The 25,286-nt window shown below is 51.4% G+C and overlaps 1 protein-coding gene across 18 annotated transcripts in view; it reads right to left on the reverse strand.

Annotated features, from left to right (window-relative positions):
• Positions 1-5,680: 5,680 nt before the first annotated feature.
• Positions 5,681-25,286, reverse strand: part of LOC136009704 (poly(rC)-binding protein 3) — a 50,931-nt gene continuing 31,325 nt past the window's right edge. For 6 of the 18 annotated variants that reach the window (XM_065669830.1, XM_065669845.1, XM_065669842.1 and 3 more), the window contains 6 exons: positions 22,797-22,838; positions 19,339-19,417; positions 18,564-18,623; positions 16,040-16,092; positions 13,220-13,389; positions 5,681-5,952 (listed from right to left, as the gene is read on the reverse strand). In XM_065669830.1, coding sequence (XP_065525902.1) covers positions 5,907-5,952; positions 13,220-13,389; positions 16,040-16,092; positions 18,564-18,623; positions 19,339-19,417; positions 22,797-22,838 — 450 coding nt within the window. In that variant the 3' untranslated portion in view covers positions 5,681-5,906. Of the gene's footprint in view, positions 5,953-10,897; positions 11,791-13,219; positions 13,390-16,039; positions 16,093-18,563; positions 18,624-19,338; positions 19,418-22,796; positions 22,839-25,286 lie in introns of those variants that run through there. The other 12 variants (XM_065669846.1, XM_065669840.1, XM_065669831.1 and 9 more) reach the window with 9 other exon arrangements.

A 25,286-nucleotide genomic window follows, 5' to 3' on the forward strand; every position in this document is an offset into this window, starting at 1 on the left:
GTGACCCATCTCCATGCATCAGCTCAGCAGAGGCATCCTATGAATCAGCACATTGGAGACAATCCTTTATCTCTTCCTCTCTCTGGGAATTACCATGAACAACCAAACCTCTCCGCAGAGGGGAGATTGAAATGAGCTCTTAGGCACAAGTTGGATCGTACACATTTGAGGGGCTGGGATCCTACAGCCATCCTGAGGGGGGTTGTATCTTTCAGTAACCACAGCACACAGAAACCTCTCCTAGCAAACCATTCCAAACACTTAGCAAGTGTTGGGCACCCAGTTCCCCAGAAGCAGGGGGAAGGATGGAGCAGGCAGGCTGGCGGGATGCTGGTGTGCTCCGTGTGGTTGCAATCAGGGGAATTTCAGTGCTCATTAATTGTGGCATCTCCCAGCATGGAGATGGAAACCTGGAACTGGGTCCTTCCCTGCTTTCCACATCCTCCTTTGGTGATGGGCCTGATGGTGGGTTCAATCCTGACTCTTCCCATGGGAATTTGTTTCAGCTCATTTCCATGTTTCCTATGGAAGCAATGTTTTCCATTTCAAAGTGGAATTGATGAAAGTTAAGGAAAGGTCACGTGAAAGAGTTAATAGCAGAAAAAGGGAACCAAAGTATTCCTTTCCCAGTCCCTGGGAGGAGAACAAGCAAAGATTCTCTTCCAAATGCACTTTCTTTCCTGCACCCAGGTTGGTCTGGAATTGTACTGGAAGTCTGTTGCTTGCTGTGCAAAGCAGTGCTGTGGTGGGACTTGGGATGGAGCATGCAGGCACTGAGGATGGGTTACTCTTGCTCATCTGTATGGCACTCTGGGGGGATGCTGGCAGATGGAAGGGGACCTGGTGTGGCAGAGCCATAGGGCTCAGCTTTTCTGGCCTCCTGAAGAAGAAGGGAAAAGGGATGCCTTAGGTTTCGGGAAGTGATGGTGTGCTGTGAGGCCCAGTGATTGCAACACCCCTGGGGCTCAGCCTGCAAACTGCTGCCCAGCTGCCATAGAATCACAGAGTGGTTTGGGTTAAGGGACCTTAAAGCTTATCGAGTTCCAACTCCCTGCAACGGGCAGGGACATCTTCCAGCAGCACAGGTTGCTCCAAGCCCCTGTGTCCGGTCTGGCCTTGAACACTGCCAGGGATGCTTCTGGCTTATCTCCAACCTGAACTTCCCCTGTTTCAGTTTGAACCCATCACCCCTTGTCCTATCATTGCAGTCCCTCTCCAGCATCCTTGTAGCCCCTTCAGACACTGGAAGCTGCTCTGAGGTCTCCACGCAGCTTCTCTTCTCCAGGCTGAACAGCCCCAATGTTCTCATCCTGTCTCCATACAGGAGCTGCTCCAGCCCCTGAGCATCCTCGTGGCCTCCTCTGGACTTGCTCCAACAGCTCCATGTGCTTCTTATGCTGAGGACACCAGAACCACACAGTGCTACAAGGGGGGGGTCTCACAAGGGTGGAATAGAGGGGCAGGATCTCCTCCCTCAACCTGCAGTCCCCAACTGGTCACCCTATTTCCATGCTCAGAGCTGCAGGATGGGAGCAGCCATGAGCACTGCTCCAACCACAAACCCCTCTGGAAAACATGTGGCTTGTGGTGTTTCTGCACATGGTGATTCAGCTTCCCACAGTGGATCTCTGTGGGAGAAAGGAGCAGAGAAACCCCTCTGAGCAAGAAAGCATCACCTCTTCCAGCACAGGCAAGGAAACATCACATGGCATCCTCTCAAAGGCAGAGAGCAGTAGAGGAAGGTCTCATGCTCATCCAACCACAAAGACTTCAATGGAAGAACCAATCTGCGCCATGCAGCACCTTCCAAACCCCTTGACATCCCTACTCTCTGTTGCTTCTTGTTCATGGTAAGCAGCAGGACAGACAGGACGTGGTGTTTCTCCTCCACTCACATCACTGGCTCATATGACCTGGCGTGAACCCCTCTGCTGTGCTTTTTGCCAACTGGGCTGGCCTAGAGGAGGAGGAGGAGGGAGGGAGAGCCCTTCCCTCCCTTCCTGCACCATTTGGGGACATGCTCTTCCCTTCCCAAATCACTGCCAGTCCAAGGAGGGGAGGTTTCCAGCCATGCTGCCAACACAGTGTGTATGGGGTGGTGGTGTCCCCCATCCAACCACCCTGCAGACCCCATATGTGCCAGCACAGCTCCACCGGGAACACCACAGCCCCACAGCCAGGCTGGTGTGGGGTGGGTTAATGTTTTTCCCCGTTACCTCACACTGGCCTCTGGTGCTATGGAAAAAACAAACCATCTGGTAATAATATTTCTCTAAGAGCTGTCTGGGTCTGTGGGAAAGCTTGGCTCAGCTTCTTAGGGAAGAGGAGTTAAGCTAAAGGCGAGGTTGCAGATGCGGGTGCTGGGAGCTGGAGGAGAGGGGATAATGCTTTTGGGGGTCTTTTTTCTAGCCCCTTCCCAGCACTTGAGGGGGATCTTCTCCTCTGCAGTAAATGGGATGCCAGAGCATCACATGTTCAGGATGCTGGGAAGGTGAAAGAGTCTCACTCTTCCCCTGCATCACAGCAGAGGCTTGAAAGTGAGCAAAGCCAAACTCACTTCCACAGCCGTTTTCCCTCCTTTTCTCCAGGGAAAAATGTACATTTTACATTGAGAAAACAGGAATAACCCGAAGCGTTGGCTTCTGGGGAGGGTTTGTGATCGTTGTAGTTTGAGGATAAACTGGCCCAAAGCAGAAAGATCAGCAAGACGTGCTGCATCCTCCTCCGCTTCTTAGTGAGAACAGAAGAGTGTGCGTGTGTGTGTATGCACATCCCCAGCCCTAAGGACGCCACTGCAGGGCAGGGGCACAGAGCTCGTCCAGAGCCTGTCACAGAACACATCCATGCAGGCACAGCATGAAAGCTGGGTGGAAAAGCACGCGCTAACCCCTCTGGCTCTTGGGTGGGGAATACTTTCCATCCTCTGCTATAAAACACGTCGCTTTTGGGCTATTCCCAAGGAGTGGAGTGTGCTTTGCCAGGCTGGGCACATCTTCCTGGGGAAGGGAGGCACCAGGCGCTCGAGGAACAGCCCTGGCTCTGGCCACACACCATGGGGTGGCACAGGGCTGCTTTGCCTTGGGTTCACAGAACTTGGACCAGCCAGCATCACCAAACTGCAAGGGGATGCTACCTGGCATCACCAAACTGCAAGGGGATGATGCTACCCAGCATCACCAAACTGCAAGGGGATGATGCTACCTGGCATCACCAAACTGCAAGGGGATGATGCTACCCAGCATCACCAAACTGCAAGGGGATGATGCTACCTAGCATCACCAAACTGCAAGGGGATGATGCTACCTGGCATCACCAAACTGCAAGGGGATGCTACCCAGGTAGAAACCTTTGGGTTTCCCCTGCCATGGATTACAGCATCACTTCTAAGCTCTCTTCCCTTGCATCCATGCAGATGCTCAACAGCTTCTTGGTACACGCAGCACCCAGGACTAGTTCCAGTGAGCCCAGGTGGAAGAGGTGGCATGAAGCTGGAAGTGCTCTCCATCCTCTCCCGTATCCCCATCCATGCCCAATGTGATGTTGTGCTTCTTGTTGCACCCCTGGCCTGCTTCCCACCAGCTTGTCCTGTCTTTCAAGTGCTACAGCCCAGCTCATCTCTTCTGCAGGGCCAGAAGACCACCTCTAATGACTCTCATTTAATCTCCTCCTCCTCTCGGGTGCCCTCCACTCCTCTGGATGTGCTTTCATTCTCCCCCCACCATATAGGCAGCAACCTCTGGGAACTGCAGGGATCTGTCTAGCTTGTTGGATACCCTCCATGGTTGTGCTCCCTGGCAAAGCACAGAGCCAGCGCAATTCCTTCCCATGCTATTCCAAGGAGGGATGAGCTACCCCAGCACAGGAGCAAACTCCCTGAGGTCCCTGTTAGCTCATTCCCAGGCTGTTTCTGCTCCCAGTCTTTTATTCACTGTTTATACTCACTCTTTTCACCACTCCAACACCCATCACATCTCCTTTGAGGATGCAGCAAGGCACGCAACTTTACACCAGAGCCAGATCCAGCCTGCAGCCTTTCCTAGAAGTCTAAACCCAGTCAGCTACCCTTGCTGGCAAGGATGCCTTCCCAGCCCTCTCTAAGCAGTGCCAAGCATCCTCCTCTTGCAGACAGTGAAGAAGTAAATCATCCTGCCATTCTGTTGTCCTCAAGCCTGTTCCTCCTGCTCATTGCTCAGCTGTGGCTGAGGCAGCAGTGATGATGCTGAGCTGCAAGAGAAGCAGGGAGGACAACTATCCCTTAGGATACAAAGTGGCCTTTTAAAAGATACCAGGGGACATGAGCACAAGGCACACAAGGAGAGGCTGAGCTGCTCCGTGCTGAAGCAGGATCTAACAGAGGAGATAGCAGCCCAGATGCACCACAAAGGAAATCCCAGAGGTCATAAAGAAAAGCATGTCCCTTTCTCTGCTTTATCCTGTAGGAGGAGCCACCAAAAGCAAAGGGGCTGCTATAATCTCCAAACACTCACCCTTGCAGGAGGGATGCACCAAGTTCTGCAGCCAGCTTCCCTGTATCAGAGAGCTGGAGGTGATGGGGAGGAGCATAGGACAGCTGCATCCCTTAATGCCTTCACAGGGGCACATGTGATGTGTGTTTCAGCTGATGAGTCCTGCATAGGAAAAGTCAATGCATGCAGGTGAAGGATGCTAACATCCCTTCACATCCCATCTTCCCATTGTGGGCAGGGATTCAAGCCCTGTGTCAGGCACCCATCCTGGCTGCGTATCAACACACCATGGTGTGCATCTTCAGTCCATGGGAAGTGTGGCCTTTGCTGTGTTACCTCATTCAAATAAAGAGAGCTGTGAAGGAAAGCAGGAGCAAAATGATGTTTTTTCTGAGTTAATTCTCATCCCAGGCAAGATAACAGTGTGTTAAGGATAGTGCCATGGAAGCCTCCTGCAAGCTGGAAAAGGTGGCTTTTCCTCCCGGGGATAATCTGGGATACAGACCATAAAATCACTGAATAGTTTGGATTGGAAGGGACCTTAAAGCTCATCTACTTGTACCCCCAGCATGGCTTTTGTCTTTGCTTCCCTATGGGGCAGGGGTCCAGGCAGCCAGTGCTGGCTTCTCCTGGCTGCGTTTAAGCCCTAGGGCTGGACCATTTGGGGATGGAGACCCCCTCACTGCACCAGGGCAACATGCAGAGATGGGGGCAAAGTTGACTCATCATCATCATGGGCGGAACCCCACCCTGTGCTGGTTTTACCCAAGGGCATGGGCAGGAATGGAGGTGCTGGTTAGGGAGCTGCCATTGCGTGGGGCTGGATGGGCACATCCCATAGCCCATCTGTATTCCTGGTGGCCCCTGCTTCTGTTCAGGGGCCCAGCAGTGACTCACACTTGCTATAAACACATCTCCCAACAGATAATGAATCCCGGCCCTTGCTGCCTTCAGGGAAAGCTCTGGATTCTCTTCCCAGTGCTCTGCCTCCTCCCCTCCTGGCAGTCCCACTCCGAAGTGGGATTGTTTCCTGATGCTGAGTGGAGCCAGGCTTCTGAGGCCCTTTTTTCCAGACCATTGTGGTTTGCTTCGTGGGCTCAGTTTCCCCATTAACCCTTCTTGGAGGGGACCAATGCAGCATCCCATCCCCCTCCGTGTGGATGCCGAGCAGCGTGCGCACCCATGGGGGAATCCCTTTTTGCTCTCTAACCACATTAAGCAACCAAAGCTTTATTGCAGTTACACAAGCAACCCACCAAGTACATTGCAAAGCAGCAGGGGAATAGGGGGGATAAAGAAGCACAGAGAGGGGAGATGCTTGCTTGCAGAAGCAAATACTGCAGCACGGAGGAGAGGGAGAACCTCATGGGAAGCTTGACAGCATCTTCAGGGGGTCTTCAAGCATCAGCCACGGGCACCACATCCGCTGCATCCCTCCAGTCAAGCGGTGAAGGTGTTCTTCCCATGCAGATCAGGGTCTGGAGAGCTAGGAGGTCAATCAAGGGAGATGGTCAGGGCACAGCTGAGGCTCCAACATGGGTGCTTCCCCCTCCCAACCCCTTGGTTATGGGGATGCACAGAATCATAGGATCAAACAGGCTGGAAAAGCCCTTTAAGCTCATCCAGTCTAACCATTGCCCAGCACTGCCAAGGCCACCACTGACCCATGGCACTGAGGGCCTCATCTACATGGTGTGTGAACACTTCCCTGGGTGCTGAGAGCACTGGGAAACAGTGCACAGCCTGGCCTGTGAACAGCAGGAAGCCTGTAAGCAGGATTTGGGTTTGGTGTTGCACCAAGGGGAAACAAAAAGCCCGCTCTGCCCATGTTCTGGCTGCCAAGGAGCCATGGTCACAGCATGAAGGATCAAGCATCACAGGCTGAATCTGCACATCAAGATGCGCTGCACCATCCTGCGCATCTTGAATTCATTGCATTCCAGCCTGAAATAGTTGGAGAGGAAATCGACTTGAAGCAAGGAAAGGAATATCAGTATGCAACCGAAGAGCGGTTCTAAAGGCAGTTTGTCAGGGGTGTCCGGTTGCATCTTTAGCTGCCTGTTTGTAGGCACTCCTGAAGAAGATTTGGGAGCATTGCTGCTTGAGAAGAGCACACAGCAATGTACCTTGGGAAAACCCCAGCACTGGCTGCAGCAGTAGCCTCAGGTTAGGTCATTGCAATAAGGGTGGGAGCTCTTTCCTCAAGAATCCCACCAAAAGAAGCCCAAACCCCACATCACTGAATGAGAGCTTTTGGATGTGCATAATCATAGAACCATGGGTTGGACGGGACCTTAAAGCTCATCCAGTTCCAACCCCCTGCCATGGGCAGGGACACCTTCCACTAGAGCAGGGTGCTCCAAGCCCTATCCAACACTGCCAGTGATGGGGCAGCCACAGCATCCCTGGCAACGGCCTGCTGCCATGGTGCCCACGCTTCCCGGGAGCATCCCTCACGCTGGAACCTCATCTGAAGTATCAAAACCCAAAGAGGCTCTAGATCCAAGCATAACTCTCCCCCTTTTCAGTCCAGATGCTCTTAGGCACAGGCTTTCCTGCAGGAATAACTAATGCCACTGAAAAGACTGCCTGCTGGGAATCAGAGCCCAGCGGTCCAGGAGTGCCTCAAATACTTGTACATCCCAGCTTTCCCTTTCGGGATCAAAGCAGTTCCTTCTAGAAACAGCATGCATATTTTAAATCAGCTCTGTTGAGAATGGTGCTCGCAAATGGAGCTTCACTGCTCCATTCTCATCTTGTTCCCCATGTGCGGAGCATTGTTGCTGGGAAGCGACATTCCCTGTGGTTAAGCTGCCTACGCAGGGCTGTGGGAATCCAGAGCCAGCCTGGGTTTGCACTTGGCTGGGTTTAGTCTGTGGGATGCTTTCCGAGTGATCTGGTGTCTCCTGTTCTTCTTTGCAGGACAACTGTGCTGAGGCTGAGCGGGAAAGGGGGCGGCTGCACATCTGGAGTCAAAGGAGTTGCACATCTGGTACATTCAGTACTTCCTCAAAGTCACTGACTGCCACGTTACCCTTTGGATGAAGGCCTGGTGCTTGACACAGAGCACAGAGGATTAGGACCCGCAGCTGGATTTCCTTCTCTTTCTGAAGGGAAAGCAAAAATTAACCTTCTCAGCAGAACCCCAGCTCCTTACAGTATCCAACATGGGAGCAGGGGAATCGCATGGAGAACATCACCTTTCTGCAAGTCATTCCACCCTGAGCTGCAGTCGCTCCTACCAAGAGCTGAGGGATAGAATCATAGAACGGTTTGGTTTGGTTGGAAAAGACCTGAAGATCATCCAGTTCCAATCCCCTGCCATGGGCAGTGAGACCAACGGGTCCTGTGCTGCCAACCTCATCCCATGATGCTACTGGTACAAGTGGAGAGCATGGGGACATCCATGGCCAAAGGGAGCTGGTAGCCATGTGTGCTTACCCAGATGGGCTGGGGTGTCCCCATAAAGGTCCCAGCACTGATGGGACCCTTCTTGTGAAGTCCTTCATCTAGCTCTGGGGGACAACAGCACAAGAGGGATGTGGAGCTGTTGGAGAGAGGCCACAGAGATGCTCCGAGGGTTGGAGCAGCTCTGCTCTGAAGCCAGGCTGAGAGAGCTGGGCTGGTTCAGCCTGGAGAAGAGAAGGCTCCTTAAGGGGAGACCTCAGAGCAGCTCCAGTGCCTAAAGGGGCTCCAGGAAACCTGGAGAGGGGCTTTGGACAAGGGCCTGTAGGGACAGGACAAGGGGAATGGCTTTAACCTGCCAGAACAGGGGAGACTGAGATGAGCTCTTAGGCAGAAGCTCTTCCCTGCGAGGGTGCTGAGGCGCTGGCACAGGGAAGCTGTGGCTGCCCCATCCCTGCCAGTGTTCAAAGTCCCTTCCAACCCAAACCATTCCATGATTCTTTCTTCTGCAAGCAGATGCAGCAGAGTATGATGCCTTCAGTGCCATGGGTTAGGGGTGGCCTTGGCTGTGCTGGGGTAAAGGTTGGACTGGATGAGCTTAAAGGTCTTTTGCCACCTCGTTGATTCTGTTTCTGTGATATCCAAGCGCTGCCCACATCCCGGCTGGAGCGGGATGCACGCAAAAACCTGGCCAATGGGGACACCTAGTGACCTCCTGAGGCTGGGGGCTGCAGACGGGCTGGGTCGGGGGACATGGGCTGCTGGGCTCTCATAGACCCGGCATCACAAAGGGGTCAGAAAGGGTTTGCCCGAGCCCCAGCCATCCTTCCACCCCTGTGGCCAAGGATGAAATGAGACTCTGGATTCATCCCATCCACAGCACAGAGACATCCCCCTGAAACCCTTCCTCTGCCAACACTGGAGGGGTGAAATTACCCTTGCTAATGGACCATAAGCTTGAAATTAGCATAATTCAAAGTGACTAGCATGAATACATGGGTAAAAAACCTGAATTACGACTGAAAAGAGTATGAAATTTAAAGAGAGTCCCTGGTTAAAGTCACTTTCCCTTAGGGGAAACAATCTCTGTTTTTCAACTCCATCATGTATTAGATTTGCAAATAGGATCTAGAGGAAAAAATGCACATAACAATAGACCAAACACTGGATTTTGGGAGCATGACCTGGGAAGGACATGAGGGGGAGTGGAAAGCTTCATCTGAGCCCCAAGGGGCTGAGCAAGGACCTCAGCTGGCCCCTCTCTGATGGAAATCCACTATGTTCCGTGGGCCAGGGGAAGCATCAGACCAATGCTTTCCTGCCAAAGTAACCATTTCCCACAAAAGAATGGATTCCCAATGTGTTTGAACTGAGTAATACTGAGTTGGTTCCTTCCAGGAACGTTGAATCATTCCATCTGGATTAAATGCGTCACTTCGAGAGGGAAAAGCCATGCATTCAAGCTGTACTGTTGATCAACTGGGACGTTCACCTTGTACTAGATATTAGAGATGGGCATATGTTTTTCCCAGTGACAGGGCTATGGATGCATCCCTGGAGAATTCTAAGTCCATCTAAATGCAAACCCAAGATGTAGCACAAGTAAAAGCAAAACGCAGAGGAAGGAGGCTTCCAAACAAAACAGCAAATCTCCTTCTAAGACATTCCAAAGAAATCAAAGCCCAGTTTGATACATTCCTTGGGATTTTGTTATCGCCATTGTCATCAACATGTTCCCAAGAGATACTGCAGTTGTTTAAACACCTCTTTCTCACACATATCTTAGAATCCCAGACTGGTTTGGGTTGGAAGGGACCTTAAAGCTCATCCAGCTCCAACCCCTGCCACAGGCAGGGACACCTTCCACTAGAGCAGGGTGCTCCAAGCCCCTGTGTCCAACCTGGCCTTGAACACTGCCAGGGATGGGGCAGCCACAGCTTCTCTGGGCACCCTGTGCCAGCGCCTCAGCACCCTCACAGGGAAGAGCTTCTGCCTCATCTCCAACCTGACCTTCCCCTGTTTCAGTCTGAACCCAATCACCCCTCGTCCTATCGCTGCAGTCCCTGATGAAGAGCCCCTCTCTGCATCCTTGTAGCCCACTTCAGACACTGGAAGATCTGGGTTACCATGTGCCTCCCTCACCTGCAAGATATGCTTGTGCTCTGGCATACAGCCTCATGGTCCCTACAACTGCCTGACAGGAGGCTGTAGTGAGGTGGGGTCAGTCTCTGCTCCCAGGTAACAAGGGATGGGACAAGAGGAAACGGCCTCAAGCTGCACCAGGGCAGGTTTAGATGGAGCTGAGGAACAATTCCTTCCCCAGAGGGTGCTCAGGCATTGAACAGGCTGCCCAGGGCAGGGCTGCAGTCACCATCCCTGCAAGTGCTCACACACCATGGAGACGAGGCCTCAGTGCCATGGGTCAGTGGTGGCCTTGGCAGGAAGGAAGAGAAGGAAAGGCCATGAAGTCTTGGGGCTCAGCTGGAAAAAACAATACATTTCCCATGTGCTACGGTGCAACAATGCATCATGTGACTGCTTTAGCTGCCTGGGTACATGATGCGTTCTGATCCCCTCATTTGCAACACAGGATAAACCCACGTACCACGCGTTTTGTACAATAGGAAACAAACAGCTGGGAAATATATGTGTTTGAGAGGAAGGAGGGATATGTAAATCCTGGAAGCAGAAGGCAGGACTGGGCAGAGAAGGTCTTGGGGAAGGATATGAGGCACAGACATGGCAGATCTGTCCAGACAATGGAGCAGTAAGAGATGGTTATTGTTGTACTCTAAGTACATCAGCAGTGTTCAAGGCCAGGTTGGACACAAGGGTTTGGAGCACCCTGCTCTAGTGGAAGGTGTCCCTGCCTGTGGCAGGGGGTCGGGACTGGGTGAGCTTTAAGGTCCCTTCCAACCCAAACCATTCCACTATGATGATGTTTTGAGGTGTGGAAAGATGCAGAGGAAAGGATGGGGCTAGAGATGGTAGGGAGATCCAGGAGAAGAACAGTCGGAGCCCATCAGTAGCAGAGCTGCACAGACATTTATTGAACACAAATGACAAACACAGCCAGCTTACAGAGCTTCCTGAGCTATTGTCCAAAGGGGTTGCTCTATGGGGGTTGTTAAAAGAGTGCTTTCAAATGCCCCTGGGGGCGTGAATCCTGGACAACTGAGTTCTTCCCACTTCCAGTTGCTTTGTGAGTTAAAAAAGAGGATCATTCTGTGGAGGGGTGGGTGTGATTCCTTTCATTCAGTAGGAAAAATGTCTTGTCTGGACCTGCCATGTTGCACGTTGGCTTGGCTCCCACATCCATGATCTGCATCCCAAAGGGTGAAAACCACACCTTACCCTGAGGGCAGGGATGCAAGGTGGTAAAGGTGAGCCAGGACAAGCAAAGCAAACGAAGAGGGAGCATCAAAGGAAGAAGGGTGAGAAGTAAGTACTCTGAAGCACGCACAGCTCTGGGTGGCATCACAGGTCCATAGGCTACAGCAAGTACCGCCAACATCAACTCAAATGTGTAAGTAGCTACTATGCTAGATTGACACTAGAGACCCCATTATCTCCTGAAGTCTCATCAACAGGAATAAAACCCCTATCCCCCCCCCCAGATAAAAGCGGCTGAAGCAATAACACCGTACGCTGCAAACAAGGACCATAACCAAAGAGTTTGGGAGCAGCCTCGGGAGCACAGTAAGGAGCTCGTAAAGAAACGTTCCCGTTGTGTGCATATGTGTAATGAGACGTCTGTTTAGAGTCGTTAGTAAAGAAAAGAGCACGTGTGGAGGCAAAGGGGTAAATGTACAGGCAGTACAGGCTGGGTGCCGGTGGCTGGAGAGGGTCGGGTGGTGCGGAGTGGAGGATGGTGGGTGGAAATTAGAGTGCGCCCATTCCAGTGACCTCAGACGTCAGCCTAGAATAGACAGGGGCAGAGAGAGGGGTGGGGGGGAGACAAAAACAGGCGCTTAATAACGGAGGCAGAAAAGAAAACGAAGACACTGTGGGGCAGTGCTGCTCCTCGTGCTTAGACCCAGCTCAGACTGGGGGGGTTGAATGCACTGGGGGTCCCCACGGAGGGGGGGAGCATAGAGCCTTTCTCTTCTCTTTACTGCTGCCTGTGATAGAGGTGCAACCCACCAGAAGTGCTGGCAGGGGACACCCCAGCACACGGATTCATTTGTACCAGCATCCGTCCCACTGAGGACAGGCAGCTGTGCTTGCATCCCTGGCTTCTTCGGGTTTGAAGTGATGGGAGAGGCAGATAGTGCCTCATCCTGCTCCCTCTACGCTCTAATCTCAGCCCTTCCCTATAACCAAGGGCAGCTCAGTTTTCTTTTCTTGCTCTCTCTTGCCTCAAGAGGAAGGGGGAATGGCAAGGAGCTGCAGGGAAAGCCACTCGGCCATGCCCTCCATCCCTCTCCTGAGTGGCTGGAGGGGTGCCATGGATGCGGGCAGCGGGACAGTGGGGCAGGAGGGGATGGTGGAGGTCCGTTGCAGGTTGGGGGCTGAGGTGGGTTGGGTGCAAAGGAGGAGAAAGCACGTACAGACCTCACTGCTGCTTGCAGCCCACATCATAATGAACGTCAGAGTTGCCACCAACAGCCCCCCACATCCTCGCACACGTCTTGGCTGGAGGCAGGTTGTCACAGCACCAACTCTGCCCACCACAAGAGCATGGATGGGCAGATGGATTCATCTGTCTCCCCTTATGCTCCCCATCCACAAGTCCACACAGGCACACAACCAGGTCTGTTATGGAGCTGGTCCCCAACCCCTCTGTCCAGTTATGCCTCCCCTATAGTCTCCTGCAGGATCCCTGGCCCCCAAGGCACAGGCACCATCCCACCCCAGCCAGACGCAGCACTGGGAACCCTTGGCCTCCACAAAGTCCTGCTCCACCAAGCTTTTGAGCATGAAAAGGAAGCAATCAGGCCGTTCCCATGTCTTGCATTTATTGGACTGATTATATTCACTGGATGGAGGAAAAGCCTTTGGGATGCCTGGAAGCACGGCGGAAGAGGTGGCAGTTAAAGAGATGCTGGGATCCCAGTGAGCACGTCCAAAGTGACGCCTCCCCACCACTTGTCTCAGCTCCATCCCCATCCCCAGCCTTATCCACAGAGGAGAAGACGGCGGTGATTTTGGCCACCCATAAGCATAAATCCTTGAGCAAGGAGGAGTGCCGGGTCCTCAGCCAAAGGCTTGGCTGGGGGGAAAGGTCCTGCTGGTGCCATCCGGTCCCCGCTCAGAAGCCACCCTTCATCCCAGCCGGCCTCAGGAAGCCCTTCTGTGTTCCCAACCACACCGTCGGGAATGGGTTTGGAGCTTGGAGGGGGTCTCACCTGGCGTTGATGAGGTACTGCGCGAGGCTGATGTTTGCAGGGGTCCCTGTGATGGTGATTTGGCGCTCCGATGAGCCTTCCGTGGCATTGGCGATTTTGATCTGCGCTCCCGACATCTGCCGAATCTCATTGATTTTGGTCCCTTGGCGTCCGATGATGCAGCCTATTAGCTAGAAAGAAAGCACGGAGGGGAAGGGCTGAGAAGCTCGGGCAGGCACCAGCCAAGAGCCTTTCTCCCTCTGTGACCTTAACGCTCATGCAAACAGGAGAGGGGTGAATTCCACCTGCACACAAGCACGGTCCTCCCAGGACCCATCTAGAAACCTGCCCTGCTCTGTTCTAGGGGGCAAATAGCAGTTGTCTGCACATGGTAACCAGCATCTCCGAGGGGTTATACTGGGCTCATCTTGGTCTAATACTTGCATAGACCATCACTTGCACGGTCTAATAATTATTAGACCAATGTTTTTTGCAAGGATGGGGATAAGTTGTGGCTCGGACTGGGAAACTCAAATTTGGAAGGGGATAACTCCAGTTACCCCCTTTGTAAAGGTGGTTACAGAGGATATGTTACTAGAAGAGGTGGAAGGTGTCCCTGCCCATAGCAGGGGGTTGGAAACTGGATGTTCTTAAGGTCCTTTCCAACCCAAACCATTCTAGGATTCTATGCCATCAAGCCCATCACCTTCCCCAGGGACAGCCCAAACCCATTAGAGGGTGCACCATCCATAGCTTCACATTGCTCACACCATCTCACACTACTTCTACCCTACTTGGGACACCCTTGGTGCCTCTGTTACCCCCTTGAGCTCCTTTAATCCAGTGCAAGGGCTTGCTGGTATGTACAGGAGAGCACAATGTGGCTGTGGCATCAGCAGGAGAATCCTACGTAAAACCATCTTAAAACACGCTTGTGAAGGGATCAGTGGCTTGAATTTCCTCAGTTGCCCACCTCTTGAATTGTCCCAGTGGTCCTCAATGGCTTGAACCTCCTCAGTCTTTGCTCCTGGTCATCTGGGCATCAAACATGGTTCTCTCAAGCACATCTGCAGCCTGGTAACATATAGTGAGATGTCCAGCTTTGCCAACACAGGAATGAGGTGTTTCTTCATGCCCTTCTTGGGCACCAGCTTTTGAGCTCTTGTCCAATATGTGGGATGTTCACCTTGGCAGCTGCTGGATTCCTGTCACTGTAGAAGTGGAGACAACTGCTCTTCCAAATGCTCACTCATCCTTTTGCCAGATCGTGGGGCTGCCTTAGTGGTTTGTCCCATATGGGCCTGAATATGCATCCCACTGCAGGGCTAAGACAAGATATCAGCTATCTCAGTGGGGTGTCCAGCCCACCCCAGCCACCCCTACTGGTCCTCATGGCACAGAAATGACTCAGAGAGGCTTCAGCAGATGAGATCATACCTTCTGCGGAGACCTGAGGAGCCAAACTAGACTGATGTCCATCAACATCCAAGCTGAGCAGCACTCAAGTTTCTCCTGTCAGAGGAGCAATGAGATGGATGTCATCCCATTTCCTTGAGCATAACCCCAAGCTCATCTAAACCACTAGAACATGCCTGTAGACCCTTTGCTTTAAAGAAACAAAACCCTCTCTGGCAGGGAGTGTTTCAAAGCCTTCAAAACAGGAGGCAGAGCTAAGGAAGCATGTTGCTGAAGGCAGGAAGGTGCAGGTGATGACATTTCATGCTGTGCAGGTCTGATGAAAGCTGGGCTTGTGGTGGGCAAATGCTCCTGGATCCTGTGGAAAGGCCCCAAGCATCCTTTCTTCCCACATGGGCCCTTTTGCAAAGGGCTACTTGCTATTCCTGAAGACGCTCCCATTGTTGCCAGGGTTACAGCTCCCCATGCTCAACCCACACAACAGATGTGGCTGTTGCAGCTGGCTGCAGAGCTTCTTGAAGCCTTGCTATATGGACAGAAGCAGAGCCAGGATGAGCCATGTCTCTTGGGTGGAAGCAGAGGTGCTGCCAGTCACTTTGTGCTGCCATGTGATGGCCAACAGCAGGAAGAAGTAGCAATAGCAGCCAGACCCCATCAGAAACTCCTGGTGAGGCTGAAGGTGCTTGTAGGTGACGGAGATGGGGACTGAGAATGGAAATCGTGCCCCCGCTTCCCATGATCCTGATTTAAGTGCAGGCTGGTTATCAACCAGTGGGCCAGTCCAGAAGCAAATGAGATCCATGCACCCAGGTTCCAGCTGTGATGGGCTCTCCACCTGAGCATCCTCAAGCACCATCCTGGCACTGACTCCAGCCTCCTCCCAGCGAATATCCCAGTTCAACAACCACTTTACCACAATGCCTCTATCTACAAGACCCAAAAGTTGTCTGCCACCAGTACTCATATGGGACGCACTGTCTTTCAGTGTCTTTCAGACACTTGTGTGGCACTTGGTGGTACCAGAAACGCTATTTACTTACCTTCTCTTCACCTCTCCTACCCCTGGTAACCGTGCTTGAACCAAAACAACATCTCAGGCCTGCCAGTGCTAGGTTAAGGAGCTCTAGTTTAATCAGGGCTGGCTCAGGACCTCTCTTCCCCTTCCCAGTGCTGTCAACTGGGCATGTTTCATGAGCCCAGGAAAGGGAAAAGGAGCATGAAGGAGGACTATACCTTGAAAATCTACCAACGGAGTGAAGTCTAATGGGCGCTTTATGCTGCAGGCTGATCCCCAGCAGACTGCACATGCTGTGAGTGAACCTGGTGAAGTGGCACCTCTAAACTTACTGAACGTGCCTGCAGCTTCTATCCATGTATTTACACACACATATATATGTGTATACACACACACTTGGATTTACTTACATCATTGGGAATGGTGAGTTCATGAGTACTGGCCGGGGGACTGGCATCCAAACCTGGGCATATGCAAGGGGAAAACGGTTACAGCTTGCAAAGGCAGCGCACAGTGGAGCTCCGCTGCTTTCCCACAACAGGCAACGCTGCAAAGGCTGCATCCTGCTCCGGGAATGGGAAGGGGAAAGGGATCACACACTCCGGGACAAGGAGAGGGAAGACGATTGCTACCTGACTCTGCTGGAGCTGGCTGCCACCTTCCCCTGCATCCCTCAGGGATGCAGGGCTGTCCACACACCCTCTAACATAGCAGCACAGAGCTGCTTGGTTACATCAGAAGCACCCCAAAAGCAGGGGATCCAGCAGTGCTAGCACAGGGCTATGGGGCTCCTTTGCAAGTTAAAGCCCCATAGACTCGCATGCTGAATTGAAGCCTGACTGCTAAGACACACGTGCTAGCTGGACCCAGGACCAGTGGTCCCTCTTACTCCAAGGGTACAAAAGGCAAACAGAATAGAGATGTGGTTCCCTACAGAATCACATGGCAAAGGAGCTAAACCAATAATATGCTTCCTCACGGCCTCTCCTGGAGGGTTCCTTCTTCTCTAATGGGAAAGGCTGGAGCCAGCAGTCTACCCCATGTGTGGAAGTCCAGAGGGAAGAGGAGAGCACGCCGTAACACTCCTAGGTCGAAGCCTGCCTCTCCCACAGGTTTCCATATCAAATCACCTCAGTGCTCAAGTAAGGATGTCCTACATCAGATCTGCAAGAGAGAAGCTGTCTGGTGGCTAACAGGAACTTACAGTAACTGCACAAACCCCCTTACCCATACGATATAAACTACTTTAAGAGCAGTGTGTGCAAGAGGATGAGAGATTGTGATGTCTGCATCCAAGGAAAGAGGGAAGAAGAAAGTGTAAAGAAGCACAAGGAGACTGGAAGTGTTGGACTGCTACAACATAAGGGAGCAGCCACACGGATTCCTCATGCCTCGTGGCAGTATGTCATTGCCTTAATCGTGCTGAGCAGCTACTGCAAGCAGTGGCCAAGTTTTACCCAGTGAATTGATGTCTGCCTGGGTACCAGCATGGTCAAAGCAGATCTGAAACAAAGCTTTATGTGGCAATCCCATTTCAGCATCACCCCCAGAAAGGAGAACAGTGATGGGCTCATGCATGATTCCCCAGTGCAGCTTCCCAGAGGTGCCAGGTATTGGCTTCCTGGATGTCTCTTTACCACATATTTCATTTGGAAACCACACAGAGAAGGGGAAACACAGTGGATGGGGATGCAAATTCTCCATTCAACAGCGTCATGCTCTCCTTCTACCAATGCCAAAGCCTGCACAAACCATCTCCTGCCCAGGTTTTCCATAGCAGGCAATGCTTTATATAGCACAATGCACTGGAAGGGACATCTCACCAGCCCTGGACCTGTCTTTCACACCAAGCCTCCTCATAGAGCCAAGGCAGACTGTACCTAACACCAAGGATGTCTCTTAGGGTGTCCCTGTCTCCCAGCTGTGCATTAGGAGGCTCAGCTCCGGAGCAGCCTGGGTATGGCAGAAAACATCTTCTGAAGGGAACAGAGCACTAGGGATGCGCACAGGGCAGCACTGAGGCACCTATCCATCACCTATGATGATGGAAATGCATCATAGATAGCATATCTAATGCTATCTAATAGCCAGTGCTCATACATAGCATCCCCTGCTCTGCACTCGGATGTCACTGAAGATGCTGGAAGCCCTTGGGGCACACAGTGCCACTGTATTGCACCACAAAGGCCACTGGGGAACAGTCAGTCCTCCATTACCCAGAGACTGCTTATTTTAGCCTAGAGACCCTCCCTCTCCGATAAACACATGCAACCCCCATGGCTTTAATGTGTTAGGGCAGGATTAGTGCCTTGAGTGATTGCAAAGGGCAAAGCAGGGCACACAGAAAACAAGGCTGGGCAGGTTGGTATCAGGAGAACTCTATTTGCTATATAGTCTTGTAGGGCCTATTGGGCTATGTTTGCTCTCTTGGTTAGGTGATGTCCCCACACTGGTTTGAGGCTTCTCTAAGCTATGGTAGGTTATAAAAGACAAGAATACTTGGCACGTATGGGTGGATGTGTGGGACATCTGACATCAGCATCTCTCCTCAGGGTCTCTAACAACGCAGCTCGCCCGGAATGGCTTAGAGATGGCTAAAACTGTGTGTCATTTGTGTCCCCACAGGCATCTTTCTACTGCTTCCGATCACAGTTTATGCACAATTCAATGAGAGAGGGCTCACTCTGATGTTTCTCCATTACACAGATGGCAGCTCTATGCAAACATCAAACCACCTAGGCAATACACTCTTTCCCTTGGACATTGCCAGGCATGGCATTGCCCATTCTCTCCCTGCCCACCAAGAAACCCTACCGTCTCCTCCACAACCACCACAGCTTATCCAGGAGCACAACAACGGCACAGTCCTATTCAAGAAATCCCATACTCCAACAGAAGCCTGCTGATTTCCCTGTAGCTTTGTGGGTTTTTTACCTGATGATTGGCCCATCAGATTTTGAGCTTCTTCGGAGGAATGTAAGGGCAGCTTTTCTCCTGAAGAGCAAAGAAGAAAGAGGTTTAATGCTTTTTGCCTTCAAGGAGATAAGCAATGTCACTTCATCTAGGAAGCTCAAAATATGATGAACATACTGTCAGAAAAGGCATTTCCAACCAGCACTTTGACCACCGAGCAAACAAAGGTGCTTTATCTCCATCCCCTGCACTTCTGCCTGCTTCCCAGGTCACCAGACTTGGGAATGAAGCTGCTGAGCCACACCAGCACTGGTGGTCCTCCTGTCACTGCGGCTCCCTACGGCTACAGATACTTCCCATTGCTCTCCCTGCTGTGAGGCTGCGTCCTGCCCCACTGGGCACTGCTCCCCATATACACCAGGGCAGCATCCCCAGCTAGCACGGAGCCGTTCTCCATGGGAAAGTAGGGATCTGCACACAGCCAGGGATGCTGCCTCCTCTGGAATGGGAAGGATGGGAACCTGGTGCTCATTGCTTCTGCTAGGGAAGCCAGCAAAGCTGGGAGCAAGGCAAGCGTGGAGGAATCCAGGCATGCACAGTTAGAACAGCTCACCCATGAGGACCATAAACCCCAAGCATCCATCTAGTCTCCCTGTTAACCTTTCCCCGTGGACATTGCAACTTCCAAGCCTTACTTCCCCTGCTTGCTTCCATTAAATAGCACGAGTTTAGAAAGAAAGAGAAAACTCTACAGGTAAGAAGAGAAGGATATCTAGAAAGGGCTGTGGGTACGTACCAGGGAAAGCGGGGGTGGTCTGTCCAAGGGGAGTAAAAGGGGTTTGCTGCATAGCCAACTGGTGGAGCTTGGTCAACTGCTGAGGGGTAGGAGGGACATTAGAGCTAAGAAGGTTATTGTCATAGAGTACAACAAAGTCACACCGAAAATAAAGAACCAAATGATAACGGAAGAAAAGGAAACAGAAAGAAATCCAAACCAGGAAGCCATGGTGAGGCATGGCAGAAACATTAGCAGAAGGACTTGGCCTGGGTATCAATGCAATAGAGACCAAATCTGTTGCAGAAGTGTCAGGGTCTTAAGTACGATACCAGCCTTCCCCTCCTTGGCTTCACAACCTATGACCAGAGGCTGCTGCTCGCTTCAGGGTAGCTTTAGAGCAGAGAGCCACCTCAAAGGCACTACCAAGCATGTGCCAGCAGCCAGAAGATGCTCTTGGTGATGCTGGAGCTGCACCATGAGCATCATTTCCAATGGGGAAACACCTCCGGGTGATGGACAATCTGTGGCTCTTACTGTCAGTTCATTACAAGCAGAAGCCCTTGAACAGTATGAAGAAATAGGGGCGTCAGCCACAATCAGTAGGTATTTCAGATCTTTGTATCCCTTGTTGTGCTCGGGTAAGGTTTTCATGCCCCATGGGAAGTGGTTGCATGGAGACATGTTAGTCTGTAATACATTTTGTGCTTTGTTCCACTGCTCCACATTTAAAAATGAAAGCAAACAGAACCAAAACCAATGATAAACCAAAAGAAAACAAAACCAAACTGGGTTGAAGCCTAGCAGCGAGCAGGATGGAGTCTTCCTCACATCCCACTTGGCCATATCATGGATGCTCAAAGGTTCATGAGGATCCCATCACCCCGCAGACATAAACTGCTTGTTGCACCCAGCAAGGGAGAGGCAGGACTCACAGTTTCAATGGGGGGAAACGATGCTCAAGACCTTCCTTGCTCCTCCAGCATGGCTGGTGGGGAGGCCTGGCCAGCAGCAGTGAGGGGGAAGCACCGGAGAGAGCAGACCCAGGGGGCTGAGCACACATAGGAGAGAATGAAGGGAGGCAGTGGGGAGGGAAACGACTGCAAGGCCCTGTTAGAGAGGTACACAAGGGAGCTCTGCCTGGCAAAGACATAGTTTGGCAGTGGCATTCAGCAAACACATGTAGTAACAGCGATAAAGAAGCCTACAAGAGGAGGGGATGGCTATGCCAAGGTGTTGTGTGCATGGAAAACCTCTCCCTTTTCCTGGAAAAACCTGGAAGCAAAACCCTGGAAGCACTTCTTCAGCCTCTCTTTTTCCCCGCAGACCAGAGGCACTGGTGGGGGAAACAGGCCAGGACAGGACAGCAGTGCTGGGAGCAACACAGTCATGTCGAGCATCACTTGGTACCCACAGCAATGCCCAGGTACATCTCATGGGCTCACGGTGCGCACCTGGGAGCGATGCCAGAGCTAGGGAGAGCTTTCCTGTGCTCAACATTAATTCCACTCCCAAATTCCCCAGGCTCTTCCATGGGCATCCTTTCACTTCCCACCACAGACTTCATGAAGGCAAGTAGCTACACATCACATTCAGAACAGTTTATGAGTACCCACAGAGTGTCTGTGAGACAAAACTGCTGAGGTGTTGTTTCGAGGGGAGAAAATCAAGGCAGGAGCTTGCATTTTAGCTTTGGCATTCACCGTTTTGCCCACTCTGCAGTCATGTCTAAACACAGACACCTGCAAGGGCAATGCCCTAAGACCATGTTCAAGACTGGATTCTGCACTGTTTAAAATACCCAATCCTTGTGAGAGTGCTAGGAGAGTAAGGATGGCCCCTGGAACAACCTTTTCCAGGTCCCATCTGCTGGGATTGGGTTAAGTGCAGCCAGCAAATGGAGTTAATGTATTTTATCTGAGGGATATAATAAAGAACACACTACTGCGTCGGCACCGCTTGCAATTGAAAACTGGGACAAAGAATACACTGGTCTCCCCTCACTGCATATGCAAGTGTATTTCTTTATATATAGGGAGCAGAAGTGAAGTGCATACAGTTAAGAGTATCTCTTAACAACTATCACAGCAGGCTATTCAAAGAACACATACACTGGTGTTGCATGGAAAGCCAAAGCCTGGCCACCACTAACCTGGGTGAAATCACTGCTCACAGGATCGAAATCCAGTCTACAGCTCCTAACTGTTCCCATGGGAATCACGCACCCATGGTATCCAACAGCCTTGCCCCATTCTCAGTCACAGAAATAGGAATCCCATGATTTAATACCCAAGTAGACATCAGAAGGAGGAACACCGAGTTCTACCATACTCTTCCCATGTGTGGGATGGCTGGAGAAGGCTTCCTACCTACACCATACCACTTACAATTGAGCCACATCCCCAGAGTTGCACTTTGTGCTCAGCCCTGTGGACTCACAGCATGAAGGAGCCTCTGCAGTGGGATTCGCTGGGAATTTTATCCCCTCTGAAACCCATATAGAAACAACCCATCTTCTTCCAAGAGCTGCCTTGGTTGTCAGCTGTGATTCCAACATTGCAGTGCTTCCCTGCTGCTTCTCATAGAGAAATCCTTTCAATTACACTTGGTTTCTATTGTTGTTGGTACTTTTACATACAGATGTGCCAGCAGATGCTCCCTACACATGCTGTGGCTCCCAGACCAGCCCCAGCATCAGGGGCATTTGAGCATCAGCAAAACCCATCCACGCTGCAAGCCTGAGTGGAGCCTGGCCCCAACACCAAAGAGCACGAGACCAAGTAGGGATTTTGCCCGTGATGCCCTGACCTATGTAAGAGTGAGCCAACCCCCCCAAAACAGCCATCAAACCCAGGGTGACCACTTTGGTCCGGGTCCAGGTCCCTACAGGAAGTGCATAGCCATCAGGAAGGTGAGAGATCCAGGAGCGTGGTGGGTACCATCATCGCCATCCCCTTCAGAGGATGCCAACAGCATTTTGCCCAATGTCTGTCCCTGCTTCCGAGTCACCCAGAGGAGGACCCCCAAAAAGACACATCACCCTGCCAAGGCTTCAAGCAAGAAACCACACAGTGCTGGAGCTCTTCTCCCCACACAACCAAGGTACTCAGCACCTAAATAAGCCCTTGTCTTACCAGCATTTTAAGAACAAGAAGGAAATAGAGGGGAAAGTTGTTTCTTTTTTTTTGCTTGTTTTGATAATTTTAAGGCACAAAGCGCACAGAATATGGTTTCTCTCCAAAAATAAAGAGGGATAGCACTGAACAATGCAAACAATTTAGCATCAGGCCAAGTCCTCAGAGTAAGTTTGGTGCTAACAGGTTAAAAGGCTATTGAAGGTATTACAGATACTACACATGGCTGGTTAGCTTGGAAAATCCACTATTAATATTAATGTCTAATATTAATATTTTGTGAATTCACAGTAGCATGCAGGTGACACGAAAGGGTAGAAGAAAAGAAATGAGGGTAAAACTCACATCCGGGTGTGGAATAGCGTATTGTCCCTGAATTGTATAGGCCTGCAAGAGAAAAGAGAGAGACGTTATCAGGGCTGGCAGGATCTGAGTGAAAAGCCCCGTGTCTCCTCACGGATGGCTCTCCCTGGACTTTGCTCCCTTATTCCTGATACTGGGTAAATGCTGCGATTGCAGGGGGTAAAGAGCTCAGCTCTCATTCTGCTCTGCCTGGGACCTACTGAGACTCCATCACACCTCTCCCCTTGTTCTGCTGTTAGTGAAAGCAGGGGGTAGGACCTTGAATCTTGACTTAAGCAGCTTCATTTTGAGGTTAGGATGAGGTTTGCCACAGCTAGCCATGGGGAGGAAACCCCTGTGATACATTAAAAGCCCTGGGGCAGTGAGTCCTTGGGGTGGGAGATGTACACCTCCAATCCAGGTTACCACACCTCCTGTCCACGTTGGAGCCTTGGAGGACATGGTTTAGTGTAAGGTGTCGCTGCCCACGGCAAGGGGTTGAAACTTAAGGTCCTTCCCTACCCAAACCATTCTATGGTTCAATCAAACCTGAAAGCATGCTAAGCTACCCAGCTTCAGGGACTTGGGCTCAGTTTGGCTTTTCCAAAAGGAAAGAATGAGCTCTTTAAAGGTGACAGAATCACATGGAGCAGGAATATAAGGTTGGGATTGCACTTTGCTGCATAAAAGAGATGCATGAAGCAAGAGTTATCTTGTGTAGTGGATGCACAGTGACATCACCATTGCCCTCCACACCTAACCACGATACTACAAAGCAAGCCAGTGCAGTGAGTCCATCCATAGTTTCAGTGCATAACTCTTAACATGCTTTGCCTCTACCCAGTATATTCCAGTGCTCTGCTAGGCAGGGAAAGACATTGCCATGCAGAAAGCCACTGGTGCTGATACCTTCCCAAGCTCAGGGACGGGCTGCCTGCACTGCAATGCCTTTCACCACCTATAACTGATAAATCCATGCAGATGTCTGCCAGGCAAATTAGTTAGTGGTTTTCCCATTGTTTGTAACCCTTTATCTGTTGTAAAGAACCTGAAAACAAGCACCACTATGGGTGAAGAGCCAAGACCCTAGAGAACCCAACATTTAGGACTTAACCAGCGAGCAAAACGTATCTCACTGGTTGGCGCATCATTCAGGTGATTCTCAAAGAAATGGCAAAAGAGATGGATAACATTTGGAAAAGGGAGAGTAAAGAGAGCCAAGAAGAGGGAAGAACCCCTCTGAAAGCTCCTGCAAATTCACTACATTGCTTGCAAACAGTAACGTGTTAGGAAAAACCCCCAAATCCTGAAGAAAGAGGAGGAGGAAGGAGGCAAAGCCCCATGCACAGAAACAGTGGTCCCAGTGCCTGGCATCCCAGTGTGATGGGGACCAGTGTGCCCATGGGGACACAGAGGCTGCTGTAAAACGTTGTCTTTCCCAAAGGTTTAATTTGTTCATTAATTAGGAAAATTGATTAGAAACAGCTAGTTAGAGGCAGGAAGGTGTCTTGGACAGATGCAACTCAACTCTGACAGCACTGGCCGGTCTAAGCCTGGCTTTCAGGCGCCGACAACAGGGCTGACCCCTTTGGTAGTTGCCCCCGCATCCCTCAGCCTCCTGAGCTGCTTCTGCAGGTCCAACCCACCCCAAGCACCTCACAGCGCTACTGACTGTTGCCTGCTGTCCTCTGCCACAGTCAAGGGATCTCTCAGTGCAGAGATGGTTGCTCCATCCCGCAGCATCACTTCTGTGCAAGACACCGACTGTTCACCCGCAGGAGCAACGCTACCTCCACCTTACTCTCCCTTTTGAGAAGAGAAGTTCACCAAGCAGCTGGACTCAAAGCTCTTTCCCAGGAGGGCTGCTCAGAAACAAATGACACACTCCTCCTGATGCTGGCAATGACTAAGATGCTAATTCAGCACGCTGCCTGAAATAGCCTGTGCCTCGGGCTTTGCTACCATCCTTAGTTTGTCCTTCTGCTATTTACTGTGGCTGGGGAGAAAGGAAACAACTTGTGCAGAGGCCCCCTTAGGTATTGGGAGACCTTGGAGAAGCCTTTCAATACCTAAAGCGGCTACAGGAAACCTGAAGAGGGGCTTTGCCTGTAGGGCCAGGACAAGGGGAATGGCTTTAACTTGCCAGAGGCAAGACTGAGATGAGCTCTTAGGCAGAAGCTCTTCCCTGTGAGGGTGCTGAGGCGCTGGCACAGGGTGCCCAGAGAAGCTGTGGCTGCCCCATCCCTGGCAGTGTTCAAGGCCAGGTTGGACACAGGGGCTTGGAGCAACCTGCTCTAGTGGAAGGTGTCCCTGCCTGGATGAGCTTTTTAAGGTCTATTCCAACCCAAACAAGTCTTGGACTGAGATGCCAGAAAATAAACACTTGCAGCCCCTATGAGAGCACAATCACGGCCCCTCACTCAACAAAGCTCTTCTTATTATAGTGGCAACTGTTGTCAAACACTGAATGTGGGTCTAACAAAGCAAACTCCA

The sequence above is a fragment of the Lathamus discolor genome, chromosome 3 (genome assembly GCF_037157495.1).
Source record: "Lathamus discolor isolate bLatDis1 chromosome 3, bLatDis1.hap1, whole genome shotgun sequence".
In the NCBI taxonomy this organism is placed as follows: domain Eukaryota; kingdom Metazoa; phylum Chordata; class Aves; order Psittaciformes; family Psittacidae; genus Lathamus; species Lathamus discolor.